Source organism: Ceratotherium simum, chromosome 21 (genome assembly GCF_057802395.1).
Source record: "Ceratotherium simum simum isolate JZ-2026a chromosome 21, ASM5780239v1, whole genome shotgun sequence".
Lineage (NCBI taxonomy): Eukaryota > Metazoa > Chordata > Mammalia > Perissodactyla > Rhinocerotidae > Ceratotherium > Ceratotherium simum.
In genome coordinates, this window is record NC_141920.1 from 32,838,263 (window position 1) to 32,860,186 (window position 21,924).

Below are 21,924 nucleotides of genomic sequence, written 5' to 3' on the forward strand. Positions count from 1 at the left end.
TGTTTCCTGTCTTGTTAATTATAGCCATTCTGACGGGCATGAGGTTATATCTCATTGTAGGTTTGATTTGCATTTCCCTGATAGTTAGTGATTTTGAACATCTTTTCATGTGTCTGTTGGCCATCTGTATATCTTCTTTGGAGAAATGTCTGTTCAGGTCTTTTGCCCATTTTTTAATTGGGTTTTTAGTTTTTTTGTTGTTGAGATGCATGAGTTCTTTATATATTTTGGAGATTAAGCCCTTATCAGATGTATGGTTTGCAAATATCTTCTCCCAATTGTTAGGTTGTCTTTTCGTTTTGTTGATGGTTTCCTTTGCTGTGCAGAAGCTTTTTAGTTTGATGTAGTCCCATTTGTTTATTTTTTCTATTGTTTCTCTTGCCTGGTCAGATGTGGTGTTTGAAAAGATGTTGCTAAGACCGATGTCGAAGAGCGTACTGCCTATGTTTTCTTCTAGAAGTTTCATAGTTTCAGGTCTTACATTCAAGTCTTTAATCCATTTGGAGTTAATTTTTGTGTATGGTGTAAGGTAAGGGTCTACTTTCATTTTTTTGCATGTGGCTGTCCAGTTTTCCCAACACCATTTGTTGAAGAGACTTTCTTTTCCCCATTGTATGTTTTTTTTTTTTTTTTAAAGATTTTATTTATTCATTTTTTCCCCCGAAAGCCCCAGTAGATAGTTGTATGTCATAGGTTCACATCCTTCTAGTTGCTGTACGTGGGACTCGGCCTCGGGTTGGACGGAGAAGTGGTGCCTTGGGGCGTGCCCGGGATCCGAACCCCGGCCGCCAGCATCAGAGCGCGCGCACTTAACCGCTAAGCCACGGAGCCGGCCCTCCCCATTGTATGTTCTTGGCTTTTTTGTCAAAGATTAGCTGTCCATAGACGTGTGGGTTTATTTCTGGGCTTTCGATTCTATTCCATTGATCTGTGTGTCTGTTTTTGTGCCAGTACCATGCTGTTTTGGTTACTATAGCTTTGTAGTATATTTTGAAATCAGGGAGTGTGAGCATCAACATTTCTGATTTGTGCATTCTCCCATGTTTTCTAGGATCCACATATGTGGAGTATATTGAACCTGTTAATGGACCAGTGGGCGTGCAGAGTAACTCTCCTGCACACAGCTTCTTAACCTCTTCCCTGTGCTGTGACAGCCTCCCCAGCCTTCCTGACTGGCGCTGGAGGCTGCCGGGGTGAGAAAGCACAGCCTTGCACAGACGCTGCCACTGGTTTGGAAAAGAGATTGAAGGACCCTGTCTTTTGACTATTAATTTTGCCAGGGTCTTGTTGGAGGAATCCTAATTTGTTCCTGCCATTGGGCAGAGTTCTTGCTTTCCAAGCTTTGTCACGCGATGGTCGCCTGGTTGGTGGTGCGGCACCAGCGAGGGCCAACCTGGGCCACATTAGGCAGCTCGCCCTGCCAGTCCCTGATCTTTGTTCTCATGCTGATTGCCTCAGCAGTGGGTATGGCATAGGGCCCACTTAGTTGAGTGACCTTTTAAAGAAAGTTAAACTTTATTATGTTATTTTGGCTGGGCAATGCGTGGTTCAGAATTTGAAAGGTGCAAAGGGTACACTGTGAACACCTCCTTCCCACCTCCCTAGTTCTCCTCCTCAGAGGCAGCCCCTGGTGCCAGGTTGTGGTGCTTATGAGTACCTGCTGTCCATGGGGAAGGACCTGAGCTCTCCTTCCCAAATCAGATGTTCTTTTGATTTGTTGCCCTTTGGCAGCAGCTCCTTTGTGTTAGGGTCACCACAGGGGTTCCTTTGAAGACTTTGCTGCGTTTTTGAAAGCCCTTGAGACTTGGGATTTAGTGGCAACATTCTGCGCTCTTGGGTCTCTGACATCGAGAGGATGTCTGTCATTGGCCCTGGATCCCTCAGTGGGCGACTATCAGAGCCTCGTCCCCACAGTCTGTGTCCTGCTAGTCCTGTGGCTTCGTGGCTTCGTGGTCTGCAGGACATTCCTAGGTGCATGTCCCTAGTCAACGCAAACTTACTTTGTCTTAGATCTGACTTTTCTCCTTCTGGACATTGACACTCCTTCTTCTGTCTGCTGTGCAAGTAGAATCAGGTCTCTGAGTTGCTCCTGCTTGACATCCATTGGTCCCTGTGTCTCTGTTCCCTCACCGAGTCCAGGTTACAGGTTCTAACCAGGTGTTACCTCAATTCCTTATCTGTTGCTTTTGCATATTTCACATAGTTGGGGAATTGATGCCTGCACTGTTGTAAACACTTCTAATTGAGCTTTCTCCCTTCAGAATTTGCTCTCAGCCCCTTCTAGTATCTGTCCTTTTAATCTTCTAACAGCTCTGAAACCACCTTATGACTTAGGAACAGAAAAAAAAAAAAAAACAAACAATTCCAGCCCCTTTTTCATGTCTCTTGAATTTGGTCCTTTATAGCCTTCTCGTCTAACCAGCCCCTCCTCCTGCTTGGTGCCTCTGTGACATGGATCTTGGCTCTTGCTATTTTCAACCCCTGACATGTGCTCATTTTCTGTTACCCTTCTCCCCTCCTCTACCTATTTAAATCCTGTTTTCTCAAAATCCATTTTAGATCTTCCCCATCTCAATACTGTTTCATCAGGCATGCATTTATTGTAGAAATCACAGAAATGTGTACATATGAGAATGAAATCCATCTACAATCCCATTTCAGAGAAACAGCCATTGTTCAGATGCATAGCTTTCCCAGGTGTTTTGCTACACATGGCTGTAATAGTAGTTACCATGAGTGATCTGATAGCTTGTCTTCTTAAGCTGCCAGAAGCATTTTCCTGCATCATAAGGTTCTTTTTTTTTTATTTTTTGTTTATTGCAGTAACATTGGTTTATACCATTGTATAAATTTCAGGTGTACATCATTATACTTCTATTTCTGCATAGATTACATCATGTTCACCACCCAAATACTTTTTCCTGCATCGTAAGGTTCTTTACAGATAGTATTTCAAACTTTTTTTAATGAAAGAAACAGATGAAGGGGCTGGCCCCGTGGCATAGTGGTTAAGTGCGCGTGCTCTGCTGCTGGCGGCCCGGGTTTGGATCCCGGGCGCGCACCGATGCACTGCTTGTCAGGCCATGCTGTGGCGGTGTCCCACATAAAGTGGAGGAAGATGGGCAAAGATGTTAGCCCAGGGCCAGTCTTCCTCAGCAAAAAAAGAGGAGGATCGGCAGATGTTAGCACAGGGCTGATCTTCCTCACAAAAAACAAAAAAAAAAGAAACAGATGAAAATAAAAGGTATTCATTGTAGAAGCACCAAAAAGAAAAGAAATCACCTTAGTCCTGCCACTCAGAGATAACCACTCTTAACCACTGTTTTGGTGTGTATCCTTTCTTTTTATACACACTGCACATTCCTGCACTATGGGTATTATTGTTTTATAACTAATTTTTTACTTAAGACTATGTCAGAAACATTGTTCAGGTTTTTAAACATTTTAACCCAGCGTTTTTAATGGCTGTATGTCATTTCATTGTGTGGTTATATTGAACCAGGCCTTTAAGTTGTTTTAAACTTTTTGCTGTTGTAAGCAAGCTGCAGAAAATACCCTTGTTAAAAAAAAAAACTTTCTCCATGTGCATGATATCCTTAGATAAGTTCTATGTTTAGAACTGCCTACTCAAACAGGGATGTATGTTATTTAAACTTTGATACAAATAATATATTTTCTTCCCACAGTAAATTTGTAGCCACCATAACTGCATGAGTCTTTGACCTTGTGGTCTCTTCTACCCCCAAAGGAATACTGAGTACATGGTTACTTGTTTCTTGATATTAGGAGAGGCATTATAGCCTAGTGGTTACAAACAGACTCTGGAGTTGGAGTGTCTGGTTTATAGCTTGGTTCCATGAATAATTTGCTTCAATTTTCTCATCTAAACAGTGGGGCTTAGAATGGGGTAGTTCTGAGGCATTATCATGCCTTTTTTTTTTTGTGAGGAAGATCAGCCCTGAGCTAACATCCATGCCAATCCTCCTCTTTTTGCTGAGGAAGACCGGCCCTGAGCTAACATCTATTGCCAATCCTCCTCCTTTTTTTCCACCCCCTTTCTCCCCAAAGCCCCAGTAGATAGTTGTACGTCATAGTTGCACATCTCTCTAGTTGCTGTATGTGGGACGCTGCCTCAGCGTGGCTGGACAAGCGGTGCGTCGGTGCGCGCCTGGGATCCGAACCCAGGCCTCCAGTAGCAGAGCGCGTGCACTTAACCGCTAAGCCTTGGGGCCAGTCCCTATCATGCCTTTCTTATATGAACTGTACCTTAGAGTAACCGAATAATTGATTAGGAGAAGTTTTTCTTTATAGAGTAAATAGAATAGGGGTGATAGAATCAGAATATTAACATTTTCAGCCCCCATTGGATTAACAGAACAAGGCAGTAACCATCAGTGCTGCTATCATCACAGAGACAACCGGATATTGTGTACCTTCTGATAGAAGTATACAACACTACTGATGGAGGAATCTTGTCCAAAAATGATACCTGAACCTCATCAAGACTCTAGTTCTAAGTGCTAGTTTACAGGAAATTCGAGGGACAGAAGAACAGATTGAGAAACAGCACTGGACAAATGACCTGATTACTTTAGAAAATGAATGGCAAGGAGACATAGCCCCCACCCATAAAAATAAAGAGAGAGGGAAGAGACAGGAGTGATAGAGATAGATACAGAGAGTAAAACCTTCAGGTTAAAAGACTTAAGGCCTGTTAATGATTTCTGGACCTTAGTTGGATTCTGATTCAGTCAAACTGCTGTAAAGAGAAAAAGATTGAAATTATTGGGTAGATTTGAATATTGGATATTTAATATAAGAGAATTATTAATCTTTTTTAGGTGTGATAATGGTATAGTGATGTTTAAAAATCCTTGTTAAGGGCTGGCCCCGTGGCTTGGTGGTTAAGTGCACGCGCTCTGATGCTGGTGGCCCAGGTTCGGATCCCGGGCGCGCACCGAGGCACCACTTCTCCATCCATCCTGAGGCCGAGTCCCACATACAGCAACTAGAAGGATGTGCAGCTATGACATACAACTATCTACTGGGGCTTTGGGGGGGAAAAAAAAAATAAATAAAATCTTAAAAAAAAAAAAATCCTTGTTAAAAAAAGCACTAACTATAAAGGAAAGAATTGATAAATTGAGCTGCATTAAAATTAAGAACTTTTGTTTATTGAACTATTGAGAGAGTAAAAAGGAAGGCCACACACAATAAGATATTTATGAAAAATATATCTGACACAGGACTCATATCCAGAATCTATAAAGAATTCCTACAAAATGAATATATAAAAAAGACAAGTCAATAGAAAAATGGGCATTTCAAATGGTCAATAAATATATGAAAATTTGCCCAACATCATTAGTCATCAGGGAAGTGCAAATTAAAACCCACAGTAAGATACCACTATATACCCACCAGAATGGCTAAAATTAAAAAGACTGAAAATACTAAGGGTTGGCAAGTATGTGGAGCAAATAGAACTTTCATATGCTGCTTGTGGGAGTATAAGTTGGTACAGTCACTTTGGAAAACTGTTTGGCAATATTTACTGAAGATAAATATACACAAACCTTATGATCTAGTAGTTGTACTTCTAAGCGATTACTCAATAGAAATCTCTACATATGTTCACTACAAGACAAGTTCTAGAATATCGAAAGCAGTGTTCTTTGTGGTGGCCCCAAACTGCAAACAACCCAAATTATGAATAATGCTTCTGTGAACATGAGGGTACAAATGTCTGTTGGAGTCTCTGCTTTCAATTATTTTGGGCATATACCCCTAAGTGGGATTGTTGGATCATATGATAATTCTATGTTTAGCTTTTTAGGGGAACCGCTATACTTACGTGTTCTTGTATTTTAGAAATTTCTTAGTTTTAATTTCTAATAATGGCAAGTATGGATAGATATAACCTACATAAACAACTATTGAGGTCCTCAGTAATTAAGAGTGTAAAGAGGTCCTGAGATTAAAAAAATTCAAGAACTGCTGCTTTAATGAACTGTATTACTCACCAAGGAAGAGAAGAGTTGAAGCAGTCATTGTTAATGGGTGTGGATGAGGTGAGTGATGAGTAGGGTGACACTTGTTTGCTCTCCAGTGTCCCAGTTTGGAGGACACATTATATGTTCACCCTAGTGATGGGGTCTATATCAGGTGGCTTGTCAGACTTGGTAACCTTGTCACCTTCGTTTTGGTGGTATTGTAGAGCTTCCTGAACTGGCAAGCTTTCCTCTTCCCATGGACCACGGTGGACCATGTTTTAGAATGAAAAACTGCAGAATGAAGCTTTGTTAACGTTCCTGATTGATACCTTAAAAATTTCTTTGTGTGGTGCTATAAGATATCAGGCCATTTTTTAAAAGAAAACTTCTCATCATATCTTCACCAAGCGTGTGTTGCCAACACGACTCTCAAAATACCAGTACCTTTGGAGGCCATACATCCTTTTTGAAATTTGACTAATGATTTGAAATTTGTGTAATGATTCTGATCTTCTCCCAGTGTTGTTTGAAATGTAACTCAAAAATTTCCCTATGCATTGTTTTGTTAAAAATGGTTATGGCTTTTTGAGACATAAATATACATTTTTTTCCTATATGAACATTGATTGAAAATGTCGTGTTGAGGATCCTGTGCGTTCTTTGAAGTTTGTGTATTAACAATCCATGTATATCTTCCCGGGAAAACGTTATCTGGGGAAAGTTTGCAGAGTGTGCTTGCTTGATTCAGTCTTCTCCTCTTCTGGCTTGCAGAACACATCGCTTCCTCCCAAGGCAGGCAGCACAAAGCCTCATCCAGTCCCTAGTCATCGTGTGCGGCTCAGAGTTCTGCATTGCAGTTTGATGTCCAGTAGTCTCCTCGTTGGGTTTGGTGACCATGCACTAAAGGGTTATCTATCATCCCTCTCCCTCCAAGTACAATTGTGGAAGAGGGACAGGATGAAGGGGGGCAGGATAACCCAAATAAGCTGTCCCATTCAGACAAGGAAAGAATAGGGGAGATACACAGCAGTGTCTTGGCTCACCTCTCTCCTGACTGGGAATTTGACTGAGACCTCTAAGCATAGATGGGGCCTGTTGCCTGAAGGCTTCATTTTAGGTTGAATGGGTGGGGAACAGAACCCCCTAACTCTCATCTACCATGCCATATGTCAGATCTCAGTCCAGAGCTTCTCCAGGGTTTCAGAGGGCAGAGGGCTCCTACTTTTCCTGAAGTCTCCCTGAAGTATACACTCTTGACTGCGTTTTATGTTTTATTTCATCTATTTTAGTTCTCAGTCTACTTTGTCATCCAGAAATTTGTTGAAATCTCATATCCACTGATGATCCTTGTTCTCTGTTATTTCTGTCTAAGACCATGGTTTCATTCTTTTTTTTTTTTTTTTTAAAGACAATCTCTCTCTTTTTTTTTTTAATAACTTTATTTATTTATTTATTTTTTCCCCCAAAGCCCCAGTAGATAGCCGTATGTCATAGCTGGACATCCTTCTAGTTGCTGTATGTGGGACATGGCCTCAGCGTGGCCAGAGAAGCTGTGCGTCGGTGCACGCCCGGGATCCGAACCCGGGCCGCCAGCAGCGGAGCGCGCGCACCCAACCGCTAAGCCACGGGGCCGGCCCCCATGGTTTCATTCTTTACTGTACTCTTTGACATTTGTTTCAGTGGGATATTGAGGTCAAAAGGCATTGGCTCTGTCTGCCTTCTTCAACAGGAAGTTTTGAGTTTTGAGAGACTGAGCTGATCTTACAGCATTAGAAACAGGTAGTTGCAACACTTCTGTTGTGTTTTGTGTGTGTGGTGAAGTATAAACATGGTTCCTCTTGGTTGATGACACCTGTGAATTCTGGGCTTCTGCTCTTGACATTAAGAAGGGCAAGAGCTGACGACTGACCCTAGAAAGTGCCTGTGTTTGGTTGGAGTTGGCTGATGGAGCAGAGGAGACTGGGAAGGAGACTAGTGAAAGAGTCAGGAGAGTGTGGTTTGCGACCAAAGCCTGAAAGAACCAGTTTTTGAGAAGAAAGAAAAGGTCAGGGTCAAGTACCACGGAGAAGTCAAGTAGAATGAGGAGTAGACATGGTTTTATCCTGGCCACATTATTTCCCACAATGGCCCCAAAATCATTTTAGGGAAGGTGATATCTCAGAAGGTGCTGGGACCTTAGTTTTTTTGAACAGTAAACCTTTGTACATACATTTGCCATTTTATGGATTTTGCTAATCTCTTACGATATTTTTTAGCCTCTGTTACCTTATGAAATAACTAGCACTGTGTGTTTTGTAACCCATTTCTTTAAACATTACAGCAAAATCTCAGACTTTTATACCAAAAAGTAGTCCCTGCCCTGTTTAACTGCAAGTTAACTGAAAACCAAAAATGATAGTGGCTTAAATGAGATAGAATTATGTATATCTCCCTCACATAAAAGAAGTCTGGAGGCTGGCATTCCAGCAGCTTCACAGTGTCAAGGATTCAGATTCCTTCTCTCTTGCTGTTCTACCATCCTGAGTGTGTGACTTCCACCTCTAGTACAGGATGGCTGCTGGAATTCCAGCCATCACATCCATATTTCAGAAAGCAGGAGGAAGGGAAGGAGAAAGAAGAGGATTGCCCCTTTCCTGTAAGGACACTTCCTAGAAACTGCTCTCACTATTTCTGCTTACATCCCATTGGCCAGAACTCTGTCACATGTCCTTGCCTGGCTGCAAGGGAAACTGGGAAATGTCCCTTCTAGGTGGCCGTGTGATTGGCTAAGCTTCGGGGTTCCTGTTACAGTGGAAGAAAAGGAGAATCGATGTTGGGACAACCAGTGATCTCTGAGCACTTCCAAAGGCCTGAAGATGTGTATTACAAATTGGCAGGAGATCTACGAAGCAATGAACAAGACAAGCTGTGGGAAGAAGAGGGTGGAGAGTAGATGAGACCGGTTTTGGTGGCTGAGGGTCTCCTCCAGTGGTGGCAGGGAGCTGAGTCACTGACAGCGAGGCAAAGAGAAAAGGGGGACTGTGTTGCAGGTTGGGGGATGGGAAGGAAGGGCCGGGAGTCAAGCACAGGCAGCTGCCTGCTCCTCAGTGGGGGAACTCGCAAGGCCTTGAGGATCTTTTGGTGTGTGGTACCTAGATCCACACACACATCCCAGGAGCTCCCAGGTACGTCCAGCACCACTTTTCTAAAAGTAGAGGAATAACCAGGCGCTCAGTTCCATGTCCCTCATCATCTAATTTCTGTCTTTTGATGTATCTATAGGACAGAGCAGTAGTTGCTACCAACAATGATGATCTTGAATTCTTACGAAATTGTATGGAAATGACCTGTTGAAGATAGCCAGAAATGGTGCTGCTTTAACAAGATGACTATGGATAAAAGTTATCATCGCACATGCACCCACTTCCTGCCATTGCAACAGAAGTATATGTTCCCTGGATGTTGGAGCTTGCTAGATGTGGCACAGGTCCTGGCAGGGCTGGCATTGAGACCCAGGTGTCGTGCTGGCTGAAGAGCCTAATGAGGACACCATGGTTAGGCTCTTATTAGCACCATGTGGCAGTTCTCTTCGTAGAAACGAGTCAGTTATTAATACATGCAGTCTGCAAAATAATAATAGTCTTCTAAATAAGAGGTCCTTGGTGGAAAAATAACTAAAGGGTAAGGTTTGGGAAATAGCCCCATTATGTTACATGTAGAAACAGGTCCCGGGAGACTGCCAGCTAGCTGGAGTTCTGATTACCTCTGGCTCTTTTTTTCCATGGGTTTAACTCCAAAGGCATAAATCATAAGTCTTCTCTATTCCCTTCCACTGTAGGTTTATAGTGTCCCATCGTTTTTTTTTTTTTAATTTTTATTTATTTATTTATTTTTCCCCCAGAGCCCCAGTAGATAGTTGTATGTCATAGCTGCACATCCTTCTAGTTGCTGTATGTGGGATGCTGCCTCAGCATGGCTGGACAAGCGGTGCGTTGGTGTGTGCCCGGGATCCGAACCCGGGCCGCCAGCAGCGGAGCGCGCGCACTTAACTGCTAAGGCCATGGAGCCGGCCCTATAGTGTCCCATCCTGCTTTGAGTGTGAGGGTGCTCGTGGAAGCCCAGGGACCTCCTTCATTGCTGATCTTTGGCTACTTGGAATAGAGTCTCTCGCTACAGTCCAGTCTGTGCTGTGCTTGGGCTGGTATCTGTCCCTTCCTGTAGATTTGGGAGAGTAAGAGCCACATGAGCTTTGTTTTCTCACAGGAATGTCAGCCAAACATCCAGTTTTCTCTTGAACAGTTGCCATTTCCGTCTCTTATGTGTTCCACAGAATTCTGAGAATTTTCAATTTGCACATAGTGGTCTGTTCAAAAGGTGCCACTGGAAAGTAACTATTTTGAGAACTTCTGACAAAAACCATTTCTTCCAGAGATATCAGCCTTTCCTAGGGCTGACAAGTGACATCTCATCGTTCTGGAGGATCTCGCTTGAGTCCTGGGAGCTGTGGGTAGACGTCTCGTGTCCTAGATCTCAGGGAAGAATTGTTTCGATGATTGGGTTAGGTGTCCTAACACATGACTTACATTTCTCATTGGTCTTAGAATATCCAAAACACTAGAGTGAGCCACTATTTGAAGTTGAAGAAACAAAAACTTTTAGTGTCCAGAGGATCAAAAAGGGGAAGGGAAACCAGGATGGTTTGAGATTTTTTCAGAGCCCTTCCTTTTCAGGGAAATTTGGCCCAGGACTTCCAGCCTTCATCGACTGCTAATCTCTCTTAGCTTGGATGAGTTCAGTGTAGGTAATGTGGTGTGGAAGCCGACCCTGGGTACTGGTTCTTTTGGTTGCTTTGAAGAATCTCGTATTGCCTCATGTAGTCATGTGTGTGACTCTAGGGCTTGCTCAAAATTCTGAGGTATTTAGCACTGCCTGAGGAGGGGTGGAGGATGGGGCTTGGTGGGGGTGGTGACGTTTGAGCTGGAGGAGCAGGAATGTGCCTGGAAGGATGGACAGAGATGAGACAGGGGTTCCGATGCGAAGGCCTTGAGGGCCATGCCAGAGAGTTTAGGGGGAAGCCAGAAAAGGTGCTGGCACAGAGGAGTGAGAGGCTTAGATATGTCCATTTTGTACTTTTCTAAATTATGGAAGCAATACTTGTTTGGTGAAAATGTGGAGGTGACAGGAATGTAAAAAAATTTAAATTACCTTTAATTTTATTACCCAGAATATAATTGCTGTTAACATTTTCATCATGTCCTGCTAATCTTTTTCCTGTGGTTTTAAAATGGCTGCTTGGTATTCCTCCGTATCTTTGTTAAATAGATCATACAGAATCTTCTATTTTTGGACATATAGGTTGTTTCCTCTTATAAATAATGCTGTGATGAATATCCTCGTATAAGTTGTATTTCTCTAGATATTCACTTAGAGTATTTTTCTCAACAGGCTAGATCAGAGGAGATTTGAACCATTTAAAGTCTCTTAATACATATTTTCAAATTGCCTTTCAGAAAGGTGGTACTAGTTTACATTCCATGAATACTGTATGAGTGTACTGGTTTTCTCCAATCCTGGTCCACAGTGAATATTCTTTTCATCTTTTCATTCAATCTGATGTGAGAAAAATGGTTTTTCATGGCCATTTTATTTTTTATGTCATTGATTATTAGCGAGGTTAAATAAGTATACAGGTGATTTGTATTTGGCAAATTGTCTTTTTTGCTGATTTTTTCTATTGGCATGTTTACATATTTCTTATTTGTAAGAGTTTTCTTTTTAATAGTTAAAGAAGTTGAAAGATCTAAACTGATATTGTTCTTAAAGGATTTTCAAAACAATCATCCATTTTTCACAGACATGCTGCTGTGGTAGCCTAGGGGGGATTTGGGGCAGGGGAGCTGCTCAGCAGGGCTGTGATGTTATTACAAGACCTGACCATGCAGTGACCAGCTGGCCACTTGTATATGTTTCTAAAGGGGGGCTTGCTGGATTATCAGAAGTATTGGCTCCTATTTTATAGAGATGAGCAAAAATTCAAGTTAGAGTGAGAACCCAAGTAGGCTGAATCTGAGTCCCATGCTCTTTGCCGTAGTCATTCTGCCTCCCTGGCATCCTGATCTCGCCGGTCATTTTTCTTCCATGGTTTGGGCAAAGATCCGCTAACATAGGAGGACCTGTGAGCGTCTCAGGGTCAGTTAGCCAACAGGGCCATGGGGGTGGGGGAGCCTTTGCCTCACTCTGCGCTGTCTTGGAGAGAGGAGGCCGTGACGGTGGCCACTGAGTTTCTTGGTGCCTGCAAGCTGGAACCAGGGGCATCTCGGCGCAGACCCCGCAGGCTGCAAGCAGGATGGGGGCTACACCCATGTGAGGCCTGTGTGGCAAGGAGCCCTTTTCCCCTGAGGCCCAGCTCAGCCCCAGCCTCCTCTGTGGAACTCTCTTGAGTCCTGCACCCCCTCTTCTCTAGGCTTCGGTGGAAATTGACTGTCCAAGTCCTGGTTAGCTGCTGTCTCCTTAGCAGGTGAAGTCTCTGGAGTTGGGCTCCTTGTCTTGGATTTCTGTAGCTCCCACGCGATTCAGTTAAGGCATGATGATCTATCATGGGGTTTCTGGCAGGGTGGCAAAACTGACTGTCCCAGGGAGCACAAAGTAGGCAGAGCTCAAAGGCACACCTCTCCTGCTGACTTGATAATAAACTCCTGCTTGCTGTCAGTTGGCTGTTTGTAGCACGTAAGGTTGTCAGGAGGTTGAGTGATGCTAAGTCAGCTGTGAAGATTAGCAACTGGCCGGGCAGTGAGAACCAGGCCTCTGGTTTCAGGAGGAATTTGTTGAGCTTAGTGATTAATGTTGTGGAGCAAAAAGAAAATACTGGCATGTCAGTATATTTACTGTTAGTGTTGAAGTACCATGCTGACGTTAACATATATGCTTAGTATCAATCTCAACATTTTGTTAAAAAGTGTTTAGAATTTATGAAATGAAAAAGTAAGACTAAGTGGTTCAGATGTACAAAGTTTGAACACACTACAGAATATCAAGTAAAAACTTAAATTCATAAAAATTTAAATGCTAAACATAAAAATTACTCTTCCTATATTGGTAGTAGATAAAGTAAAATTTACATTTTATTCAAAATTAACATTTGCTCAAATGTACTAAATTAAAAATTAAAACTTACTAAAATTTAAAATGCAGTACTCTTTTAAAATATACATCAGTGGTGACATTGATTTAAGCATAGCATTTTTGTTTATTTTTTACCCTGTGCTGAAAAACTGACTCTGGGAGTAGGGAAATGATGAGACCACTGAACTGTAGCTCTTTTCCTCATCATCTTTCATCTCCAAATGATCCCACCTCTTGTTTGATGACTTTGAGAATTTTTTTTGGCACAGACTGCAGCCTTTTAATTGCTAGGGTGCTGTGGTTTTGGTTCAAAGACAGCATTTCCTCTTTGTCTTGGTGTTCTTTAGTCTCGTCATTAGTTTGGAAATTCTTTGAATTGGCGTAAGAATTAGTCTTCAGGCAGAAGTTTTGCTTTGTTGGTTGATTTTCTTCCTGAGGATTATGGAGAGAAAGAAAAAGGCTTCTAAATGGGAATATGTAAATGTGGGTAAGTCTCAAGTGTAAATGGGGCGATGGGAGAAGCACGTCGTTTAGAATGCGTTGTACCACGCAGGCACCATGTTTTTATGTTTTAGTTTTTCATCTGTAAAAGGTCACCAGTGCTGTGTCTCCCTCTTATTCTTGCCCCCACATAACAACCAGCATTTGTGTGATAATTTAGTTTGTACTGTATTTCTCTGCATTGCTTCAGGGCCTTTCAGGCTTTTTTGGACCTTGAGCCACAGGAATAAATACATTTTACACTATGTCCCAATACAAGCTTGCATGTATATATCACTTTGAAACAAAAGTGTCATGAAGCAGGACTTTTACCATCTGGGATACATTCAGAAGTTTCTGTTCTGTTTTGATTCTTATTCTACTTTTTATGTAAACTTTTTATTGAAGTGTAACATATGTAAAGAAATATGTCTCTATCATAATTATACAGTGGGATGATTTTTCATAAAGTAAGCACATCTCTGTAGCCAGCCCCCAGGTCAAACAAAACATTACCTGGGAAGCTCCCTCGTGATCTCTTCTAATCACTGCCTTCTCTCAGGATAGCCACTTGCCTGAGTTCTGGCACCATATTTTATTTTATTTTTTGCTAGTTGTGATCCACTGAATTGATTTTAAAACCCAATAGGTCTCTGGGCCAGCCCTGTTGGCCTAGTGGTTAAGATCAGCATGCTTGGCTTCAGCGGACTGGGTTTGGTTCCCAGGCGTGGACCCACACCACTCATCTGTCAGTGGCCATACTGTTGCAGCAGCTCACATTAAAAAAAAAAAAAAAAAAAAAGGAAGATTGGCAACACATGTTAGCTCAGGGCAAATCTTCCTCAGCAAAAAAAAAAAAAAAAAAAAGCCAGGAGCTTTCAACCCACAGTTTGAAAAACATTGCCTTATTCTGTCTCCCCAATACCCTTGAGATAGGAATTGTTTCTGTTTTTTAGATGAAAAGGCTGAGGCCCAGATGGTGATGTGATTTCTCCCAAGATCACACGGCTAGTACTTGCGCCACCTTCCCCATGCCTATGAGGTCCTCTTCTCCCTGAGATGGAGTGACTTGCTGCTTTGGAAAGTCAGTTGCAGCCTTTTATGTTTTATGTCTAGTTTATCACTCCCTCTTGTGTTTACAGGATTGATATTCATTATTCATATAGCTTTAGTGAATTCCGCTGTTACCATTCTTAAGTACCGAGAATGTTTTTGTGAATATGAGTTGTGTACAGTTGCTCACTGCTTTGGAGGTTGTGTGGTTTGGAGGCTTTCATGGCAATCATCCTCTTCCTCCCCCGAGTAGGATGAACCTCTGCGGGGGCATGGAAGGCATGCAGGTGTGACAAATGACTTGGACTGGGTGTGCATCGCTCCCCACGCTCACCCCGCAAAGCGCTGTGCTGACTTGCATTTCCTTCCCTGCCTGTAGGCTTTGCCCGTGGATAGATTTCTTCCCGCCCCGTGTCTCTCTCAGGCTCCAGAGTACCTACCTGCAGGACCCAAGTGCTGAGCTGTCCTGCCATCCTCAAGCCTTTCTGGTTGAGAGATTGTTGCTCCTAGTGAGGGCCTCTCCAAGTAAATGTTCTGAGAAAGCTGGGGCCAGTATCCCACAGTCCATGCCCAGAAATCCTTGACTGGGCGCTGAGCCCGAGAACGCTCTTGGGCTGTGAACTGTTCACTGGCTCTGTCCATTCTTAGCTCAGGCCTAGTTCTAAGAGCCTTGGCCTGCTGAGTTCTCTACCCTCAATGGAATTCTCTGGGAGAGTCTGCTTGGAAACACCCTCAAGGTGGATATACACATAGCAAGTGGCCTGAGAGTGAGGGAAGATAAACTCTAGGAGTCAAACTCCAGCACTAAAGCACAGCGTCTGTGTTATTGGGGCAGACATCCTCCTCACTGCTTAGCTCGTGAGGCCTGAGCATGCAGAAGAGCAGTGGAAATTCAAGATGTTAACAACAGGACAATAGGCCCAAAATGGAGTTGCTTATGCTAAGCCCTGCGGCACCAAACTGATGCTTGATTACAGCGATGGCTCTCCCAGAATGAAATCTTAAACTAGTCAGCCAGGAGTCTCCTGATCAGCGCTAGTCAGGTAATCTGCCTGATAGACTCCTCTCATCCCCTAAAGGAAAATAGCCTTGCAGAAACCAATCTGCTTTTTTTTGCCTAGTGTAACTTCCTTGTTCCTGCTTTCTTCTGCCTATAAAAGTCTTTCATTTGGTACAATTCCTCTGAGCTCCTTTCTGTCTGCTAGATTGGATGCTGCCTGGCTCATGAATCATTGAATAAAACCAATAAGATCTTTAAAATTTACTCAGTGGAACTTTGTTTTATAACGAAAGAAATGTAGGATAATATCTTGTTAAAGTGTCCTTGTTGCAGAGGTGCATAGTAATCTTTGGGTAGAAGATTTGCTACCCCAAACGTTTAAAAGAAGCCATTTTTTATTGATGAAGCAGCTAAGTTTTGGTTATCTAGAAATTTCACTATGGATTAGCAGGTTTGTCGTTAATGCCAGATAACTGAGGTGTTTGAGTTTATTTGATTCAGCAAACCTCAACCCTCAGCTGAGACGGATTTGGGTAGAGACAACAACCAGCTTATTCAGCGTGAAGACTGAGTGGCCATAACTGTTGGATTTGTTATTGAGATGGTGAGTAATTTCTTTTTTGGTTGATGCATCTGTCTGTCTTTGCTTGGAGCAGAATCCAATTTGGCAGTGTAGGGGAGGAAGAGATTTCGTCTATCCACTCTAGGTCCTTCTGGCTGGGCTACAAATTAAATTGACATGAGACAGAATAACGGGAGAAAATCAAGCAAAGCTTTATAACATGTATACATGGGAGAGACCCAGGAAGACTGAGCAACTCGCCAGAATGGCTGAAGCTGCCGGTTTAAATAGCATCTTCAGCTAAAGACAAAGGAGGATGTTGGGGGTAGTGGTTTGGGACTTCAAATGAGGGGAAGGGAATTCACCTGGAAATGGAAAAGCAAATGTTAGGTAGATAAGAATGGGCTTAGCAAGGACCCTCACAATCCGAGGCAGAGTTATCTATGGTGATGGCCTGTCCTGGGGACAGGGCTTTTATCTTAAATTCTTTTAGGCAGTTAGGGGGAAGCTCAAAGTTTCTCTCAGTCTTTTGTTCTATCAAGGCAAAGAGACACATTTTGGGGTGGGCAATTTTGATCCCCCACAGCAGGGAGCTCAGCTTCTGGAAGTCCAAGATGCAAGAGGCAGGTATTTCCTTTTTGTAAGAATGCTGGAGGAGAAAGCGGTCAGCAGCTGCTTGAAATTTTCTTCTCTTTCTACTATCTACCTCTATTTTCCTGGATGTTTGAAGGCTTGTCTTTATGACATTCTGAGGAAGAGTTTCACATTCCTTCCGCTTATGGAACCTGCAAATCCATGTAAACATGGTGAGATGGGGACATTTTGTGCAAAGTGGCTGGCTATTGTGGTGTGATATTTATGCCTCCATTTTAACCTACAGACTCAGAAGTGGAGAACTCCTTAACTTGTCTTAATTCCTTAGCTTGTCTTCTTCCCTCCCTTCCTCCCTTTGTGAAGAAGCATTCATTGAGGATCTTCTATACGCCAGTCATTGTTGTAGGCCAGGGACTATAGCAGTGAATAAAATCCCTTCCACATGGAGTTTATGTTCCAGTGTGGGAGACAGACAAATGTGTAATAATTTCAGGTGGTAGTGATGTTACGAAGAAGAATAAAGCAGGTGTTTCTTAATATGAGGGTAGCATTTGAAGTGTTAGCGTGGGAAGGGGGCTTCCAGTTGGCAGTCCAGCTGGCTCAAAGGACAGATGTGTTTTGACTGCCTGAAACATTTCCCATTATTCAAGGGAAATAAGTGAAATGTGCACAGATATACACATTCTATAGGGCAGGATGGAATCATTTAGGGCTCTAAAAGGTTTCACTGTGTCTACTTATTCCATTATTCCTGGCAACACATTAGTTGCTGTCCGGAAATACAGCTCATTACCACTCTGGGTTTTCATAGCCACTCTGGTGCCTCCTGGGGGCTCCGTTCCCCCCCAGTCATTTTCACCTTTGGGAAGGGCTGAAAATGCAGCCTTTTAGTCATTAGTTGCATTTGAATAACTGTAGCCGTAGGCTGTCTTCCCCACACAAATGCTGGCACCCATTTTTCTAGGCCTTGTAGATAAAGGTTGATGAATTTGATTAAAATTCAGTGAGTTTTAAAAAACTCTCATTGGGCTTTCACCAGATTCAAGGCAAGGAGCTCTCAAGGTAAACGAAGATGAATAGGGCAGTCTTTACTTTTGACAAGCTTGAAATCGAAATTAGATTTTAGAAAATGCCCTCTTACCATAAATACAGAGCACAGCAAATGGTGGTGGTGGGGGAGAGTACCTGTGAAGTGCTGTGGGAACTTTATTGGAAGAGAGATAAAGTTGGTGAGCAGGATGGGGTATTAGTTGCCTGGGGCTGTTCTAACAAATTGTCACAAACTGGTGGCTTAAAACAACAGAAAATTACTCTCTCACAGTTTTGGAGGCAGGAAGGCTGAAGTCAAGGTGTTGGCAGGACTGCCCTCCTTTCAGAGGCTCTAGGGGAGAATCCGTGCCTCCCCTTGTTCCAGCTTCTGGTGGTTTGACATTCCTTGACTTGTGGCTGCTCTGTCTTCACATCTCTCTCTTCTGTCTTTATGTTGCCTTCTCTGAGTGTCTGTGTCAGATCTCCCTCTGTCTAGCTCTTATAAGGATAAAGATAAATGTGATTACGATTATCCCAACTGGATAATCCAGAATAAACTCCTCATTTTAAGATCGTTAACTTAATCACATCTTTGCCGTATAAGGTAATATGTACTCTTTTGCCATGTGATGTAATAGTCACAGATTCCTAGGAAGTCAGTTTATTTTGAGGTGGGAGCTTTTTTTTTTTCCTGTCTACTATAGATGGGAATCAGGGAAGACTTTCCCTGAGGAGGCTTAGTGCTTCTAAGATGGGACTTGAGGGAAGAATAGGGAGGAGAAAAGCCTGGGAGCCAAGGGGGAGAAGAGGGAAGGGTGGGATGTAATCAGGGCCAGTGGTTATGCTTGGTTGGAGTGTGTGGTGTGTGCAGGGTGTGGAGGACCTGCAGTGGGAGGCAGTTTGTCTTTAATTTACTAGACAAAACTGGGGGGAGGAGGAGTGTAACCCAAGCTGTGCTTTATGAAGATTAATCTGGGAGTGTGTGGGGAGTAAGTTAGAGAAGGGAGGAATTAGTGGAGAAACCAATTGGGAGGCTAGTGTAGTAGAGAAGGGTTGAGGTGCACACTTCAGCAAGGCAGTGAGAATGGGAATAAGGAGAGACCCTGTAGTGACAGGATCACACAGTGTGAGAACTGATGAGGTGTAGGGCCGGGGATTTGGAGACAGTGGTGAGGATCAGTGTTCCCCATGGAACACATCTCAGGTAGATTAGGGTGTTGAAGAAAAACAGGAGGAAGAGCTAGTGTGGGTGGGAAAGGAGGTGATTAGTTTTGGACCTGTTGAGTTTGAGGTGCTAGTTGGACATCAAAGTGTCTTGCTGGCAGGTTGAAATGTAGTGCTGTAGCTTGGGGGAGGGGACATAACTAATGTTATAGAAGGTGAGTCCATAGAAGAGAGGCTGATGGTAGTGGATCACTCAACTAAGGGTGCAGTGTAGAAATAACAACCTTGGGGAGCACTGGCATTTAGGAAGTGTGCAGACGAAGAATAGAGAAGATGTGACTGGACAGGAAGAAAACTAAGACTGTTTTAGTTGTAAATGCAGGAAGCCGCTCAAACTTGATTAAAAGAGAAAAAGGAATCCATTAGCTCATGTAATTTAAAGAGCAAGAGAAGTCTAGCTTCAGGCCTAGTTTAATCTAGTCACTAAGCCTTGGTCTCCTTCCATCTCTTGGATCTCCTTCATGTTGGCTTCATTTCTAGGCTTCACATGGTAGTGAGATGTTGTCCAGTAGGTACAAGTCCCGTGGGTTAAGGTCATGCCTTCTTCCTGGGCGCTCCAGAAGAAGTATAGAGAATTGCTCTGACGGGGTCGTGTGTTCACCTCTGACCTGGTGGTTGTGGTCAAGGGAGTACAGTTCTCTCACTAATTAGGTCTAAATTACCTGCCTACACCTGGTGGGGGAGGAGAGGATTACCCAAAGCTGATTAAGGCACTTTTATCACAGAAAAGGAAACTGAAGCTGGGTAGTAAAACACTAAATGTCTAGTACATCAGGATTGATCCAGCCCAGCAGTGTCACCAAGGATGCAGTCCCAGAGGCAGTAGATTGATAGCTGACATGATAACTGACACACGTCAGCTGTTTTCACGCTTTATGTAGCTAAAACCCAGTATAGCCATAGTTTTGTATTCTGCCTTTTTCATGTTGCTACGTGGTGTTTGTAGTTGTCTTGTTAATAGCTGCACAGAAAATTGATTTACCATAATTTACCTAATAATTTTCCCTGGTTAGGGATATAAACCTGTTTCTGCCTTTTTAACACTGCAGTGATGCATGTTCATTTCCCAAGTGACCCCAGGTTCAGCCCCTCTGGTTTCTTCAGCTGTTTCTGTTAAATAAGGTCTTGCTCCTTTTGTGTCTCCTGTTTTAATCACTGTTCTGGCCATATTTGCCCCTAGGTAAGGTCCGACCAGTGCCAACTAGAGCAGGACCATACCTGTGTTAATACAGCCTAAGATTTGTTAAAAGACAAAATTCAACTAAGTAAAATTCAAGGATCTTATTGGCTTTATTCAATGATTCATGAATTGGGCAGCATCTAATTTAACAGGTAGAAAGGACCTCTGAGGAACTGTATGACACGAAAGACTTTTATAGGCAGAAGGGAGCAGGAACAAGGAGGTTTTATAGATTGCTTATTGCAGGTTACTTTTCTTTAGGGGATGGCAGGCGTCTGTCAGGCAGATCACCTAACTAGTGCTGATCAGGTGACTCCTGACTGACTGGTTTAATATTCCATTTTGGGGAGAGCCAAAACTGTTATTAAATCAAGTCTTGGTTGGTGACATGGGGCTTAGCATAAGTGACTCCATTTTGGGCATGTTGTCTTGTTTTGAACAGATCATGTTAGTTTTTTGTTATTCAAACTGACCTATGATTGTCAACTAAAGTCCTTAAGTATTTATGTGTGTATGTTACTGTTAAGCTGTGTCTCCCTTAATTTTGCTTCTGAGCTGGTAGTTAAAATCTTGTGTTAATTGCAGTCTAATTTTATATCTGTATAACTGGCCCATCTTTCTAGCACATTGATTTTTTTTGTGTTTATTTTTCTGTGTTTATCTTTGTGAGCTTTGTGTCACCTGCATGTTTTATTAGTGAGCCATGAGTAGCTTCATCTAAGTCGTTGATGATAGAGGTGAATAGGAAGCAAAACAGGACTTGGGTGTGTGGTGTGATTACAACTGTTATCCCCCCCTAAAACATGTATACATAGAAAAAGACTAGCATGAACTATACCAGAATGTTAACTATTTTGAGTAGTGGGACCATAGGAGGGTTTAAAGATGCATATCCCAGTTGTCTTTAAGGAATATGTATTATTTTAAGAAAAATACCAGATGAGGGTAGACCAGATGAGGGTAGAGCCATATGAATTTCCCCTAGTGCCCTCCTTCAAAGTTGATGTAATAAATTTCAGGCATTGGTTAAGTGCTATAAAGAAAAGAAAGCTTTCTAAGGGGAAAGAGAATGATGGAGATGGAATTGGGCCATTCTTTTAAGTAGGGTGGTCAGAAAAGCCCTCTTTGAGGAGAGGATGTCTGAGTAGAGACTGAGCGAGGTGGCTGGTTGAGCAGTGAGAATATTCCTGAGTCAGGAGTGAGCTCAGTGTATTGCGGGACAGCAGAAAGAGCACTGTGGCTGTGGGTCCATCCTCCCTGGAGACCACTAAGGTGTGGAGAATCGGGGGAGAGGTAAGCTGGGACCTGGTAAGTCATCCTAAGGTGGTGAGAGGTCACTAAAGGGTTTTAAATGGGGGAGATGTGTAAACTGAAAGACATTTTAGAAAGATCGCTGGCTGTTTGTGAGGAGATGGCAGGTGGAAGGAGCAATTAGGAGACCATTGCAGGTGAGAGATGATGGTGGCTGGGATGAGCCTAGTGATTGAGAAGATAGATTGGCTTAAACCATTCTCTGTCCTCCCCCCACTCTGCTTTCAGGTGTTGGCATCATCCTACAGCTTCTGTAGAGCTGCAGGCTAGTGCTGGTAGCTCCACCTGTTCCCTTTCTCCTCAGGCTCATGGGGGAAAGAGAGCGCAAGTCTTTCCCCACAGCCGTCTGACTACATACCGGAGCTCTAATTTGATTGGACTATCTTAGGCCAAATGC

The 21,924-nt window shown here is 42.9% G+C and overlaps 1 protein-coding gene across 2 annotated transcripts in view; it reads left to right on the forward strand.

Annotated features, from left to right (window-relative positions):
* Positions 1 to 21,924, forward strand: part of CDS2 (CDP-diacylglycerol synthase 2) — a 56,489-nt gene that overhangs the window by 6,219 nt on the left and 28,346 nt on the right. The window contains exon 1 of one of the 2 annotated variants that reach the window (XM_014790095.2): positions 16,134 to 16,231. The exons of the other annotated variant lie outside the window; for it this stretch is intronic. Within the exon in view, the coding sequence (XP_014645581.1) occupies positions 16,229 to 16,231 (3 nt within the window). The 5' untranslated portion in view covers positions 16,134 to 16,228. Of the gene's footprint in view, positions 1 to 16,133; positions 16,232 to 21,924 lie in introns of those variants that run through there. 2 annotated transcript variants of the gene reach the window in all.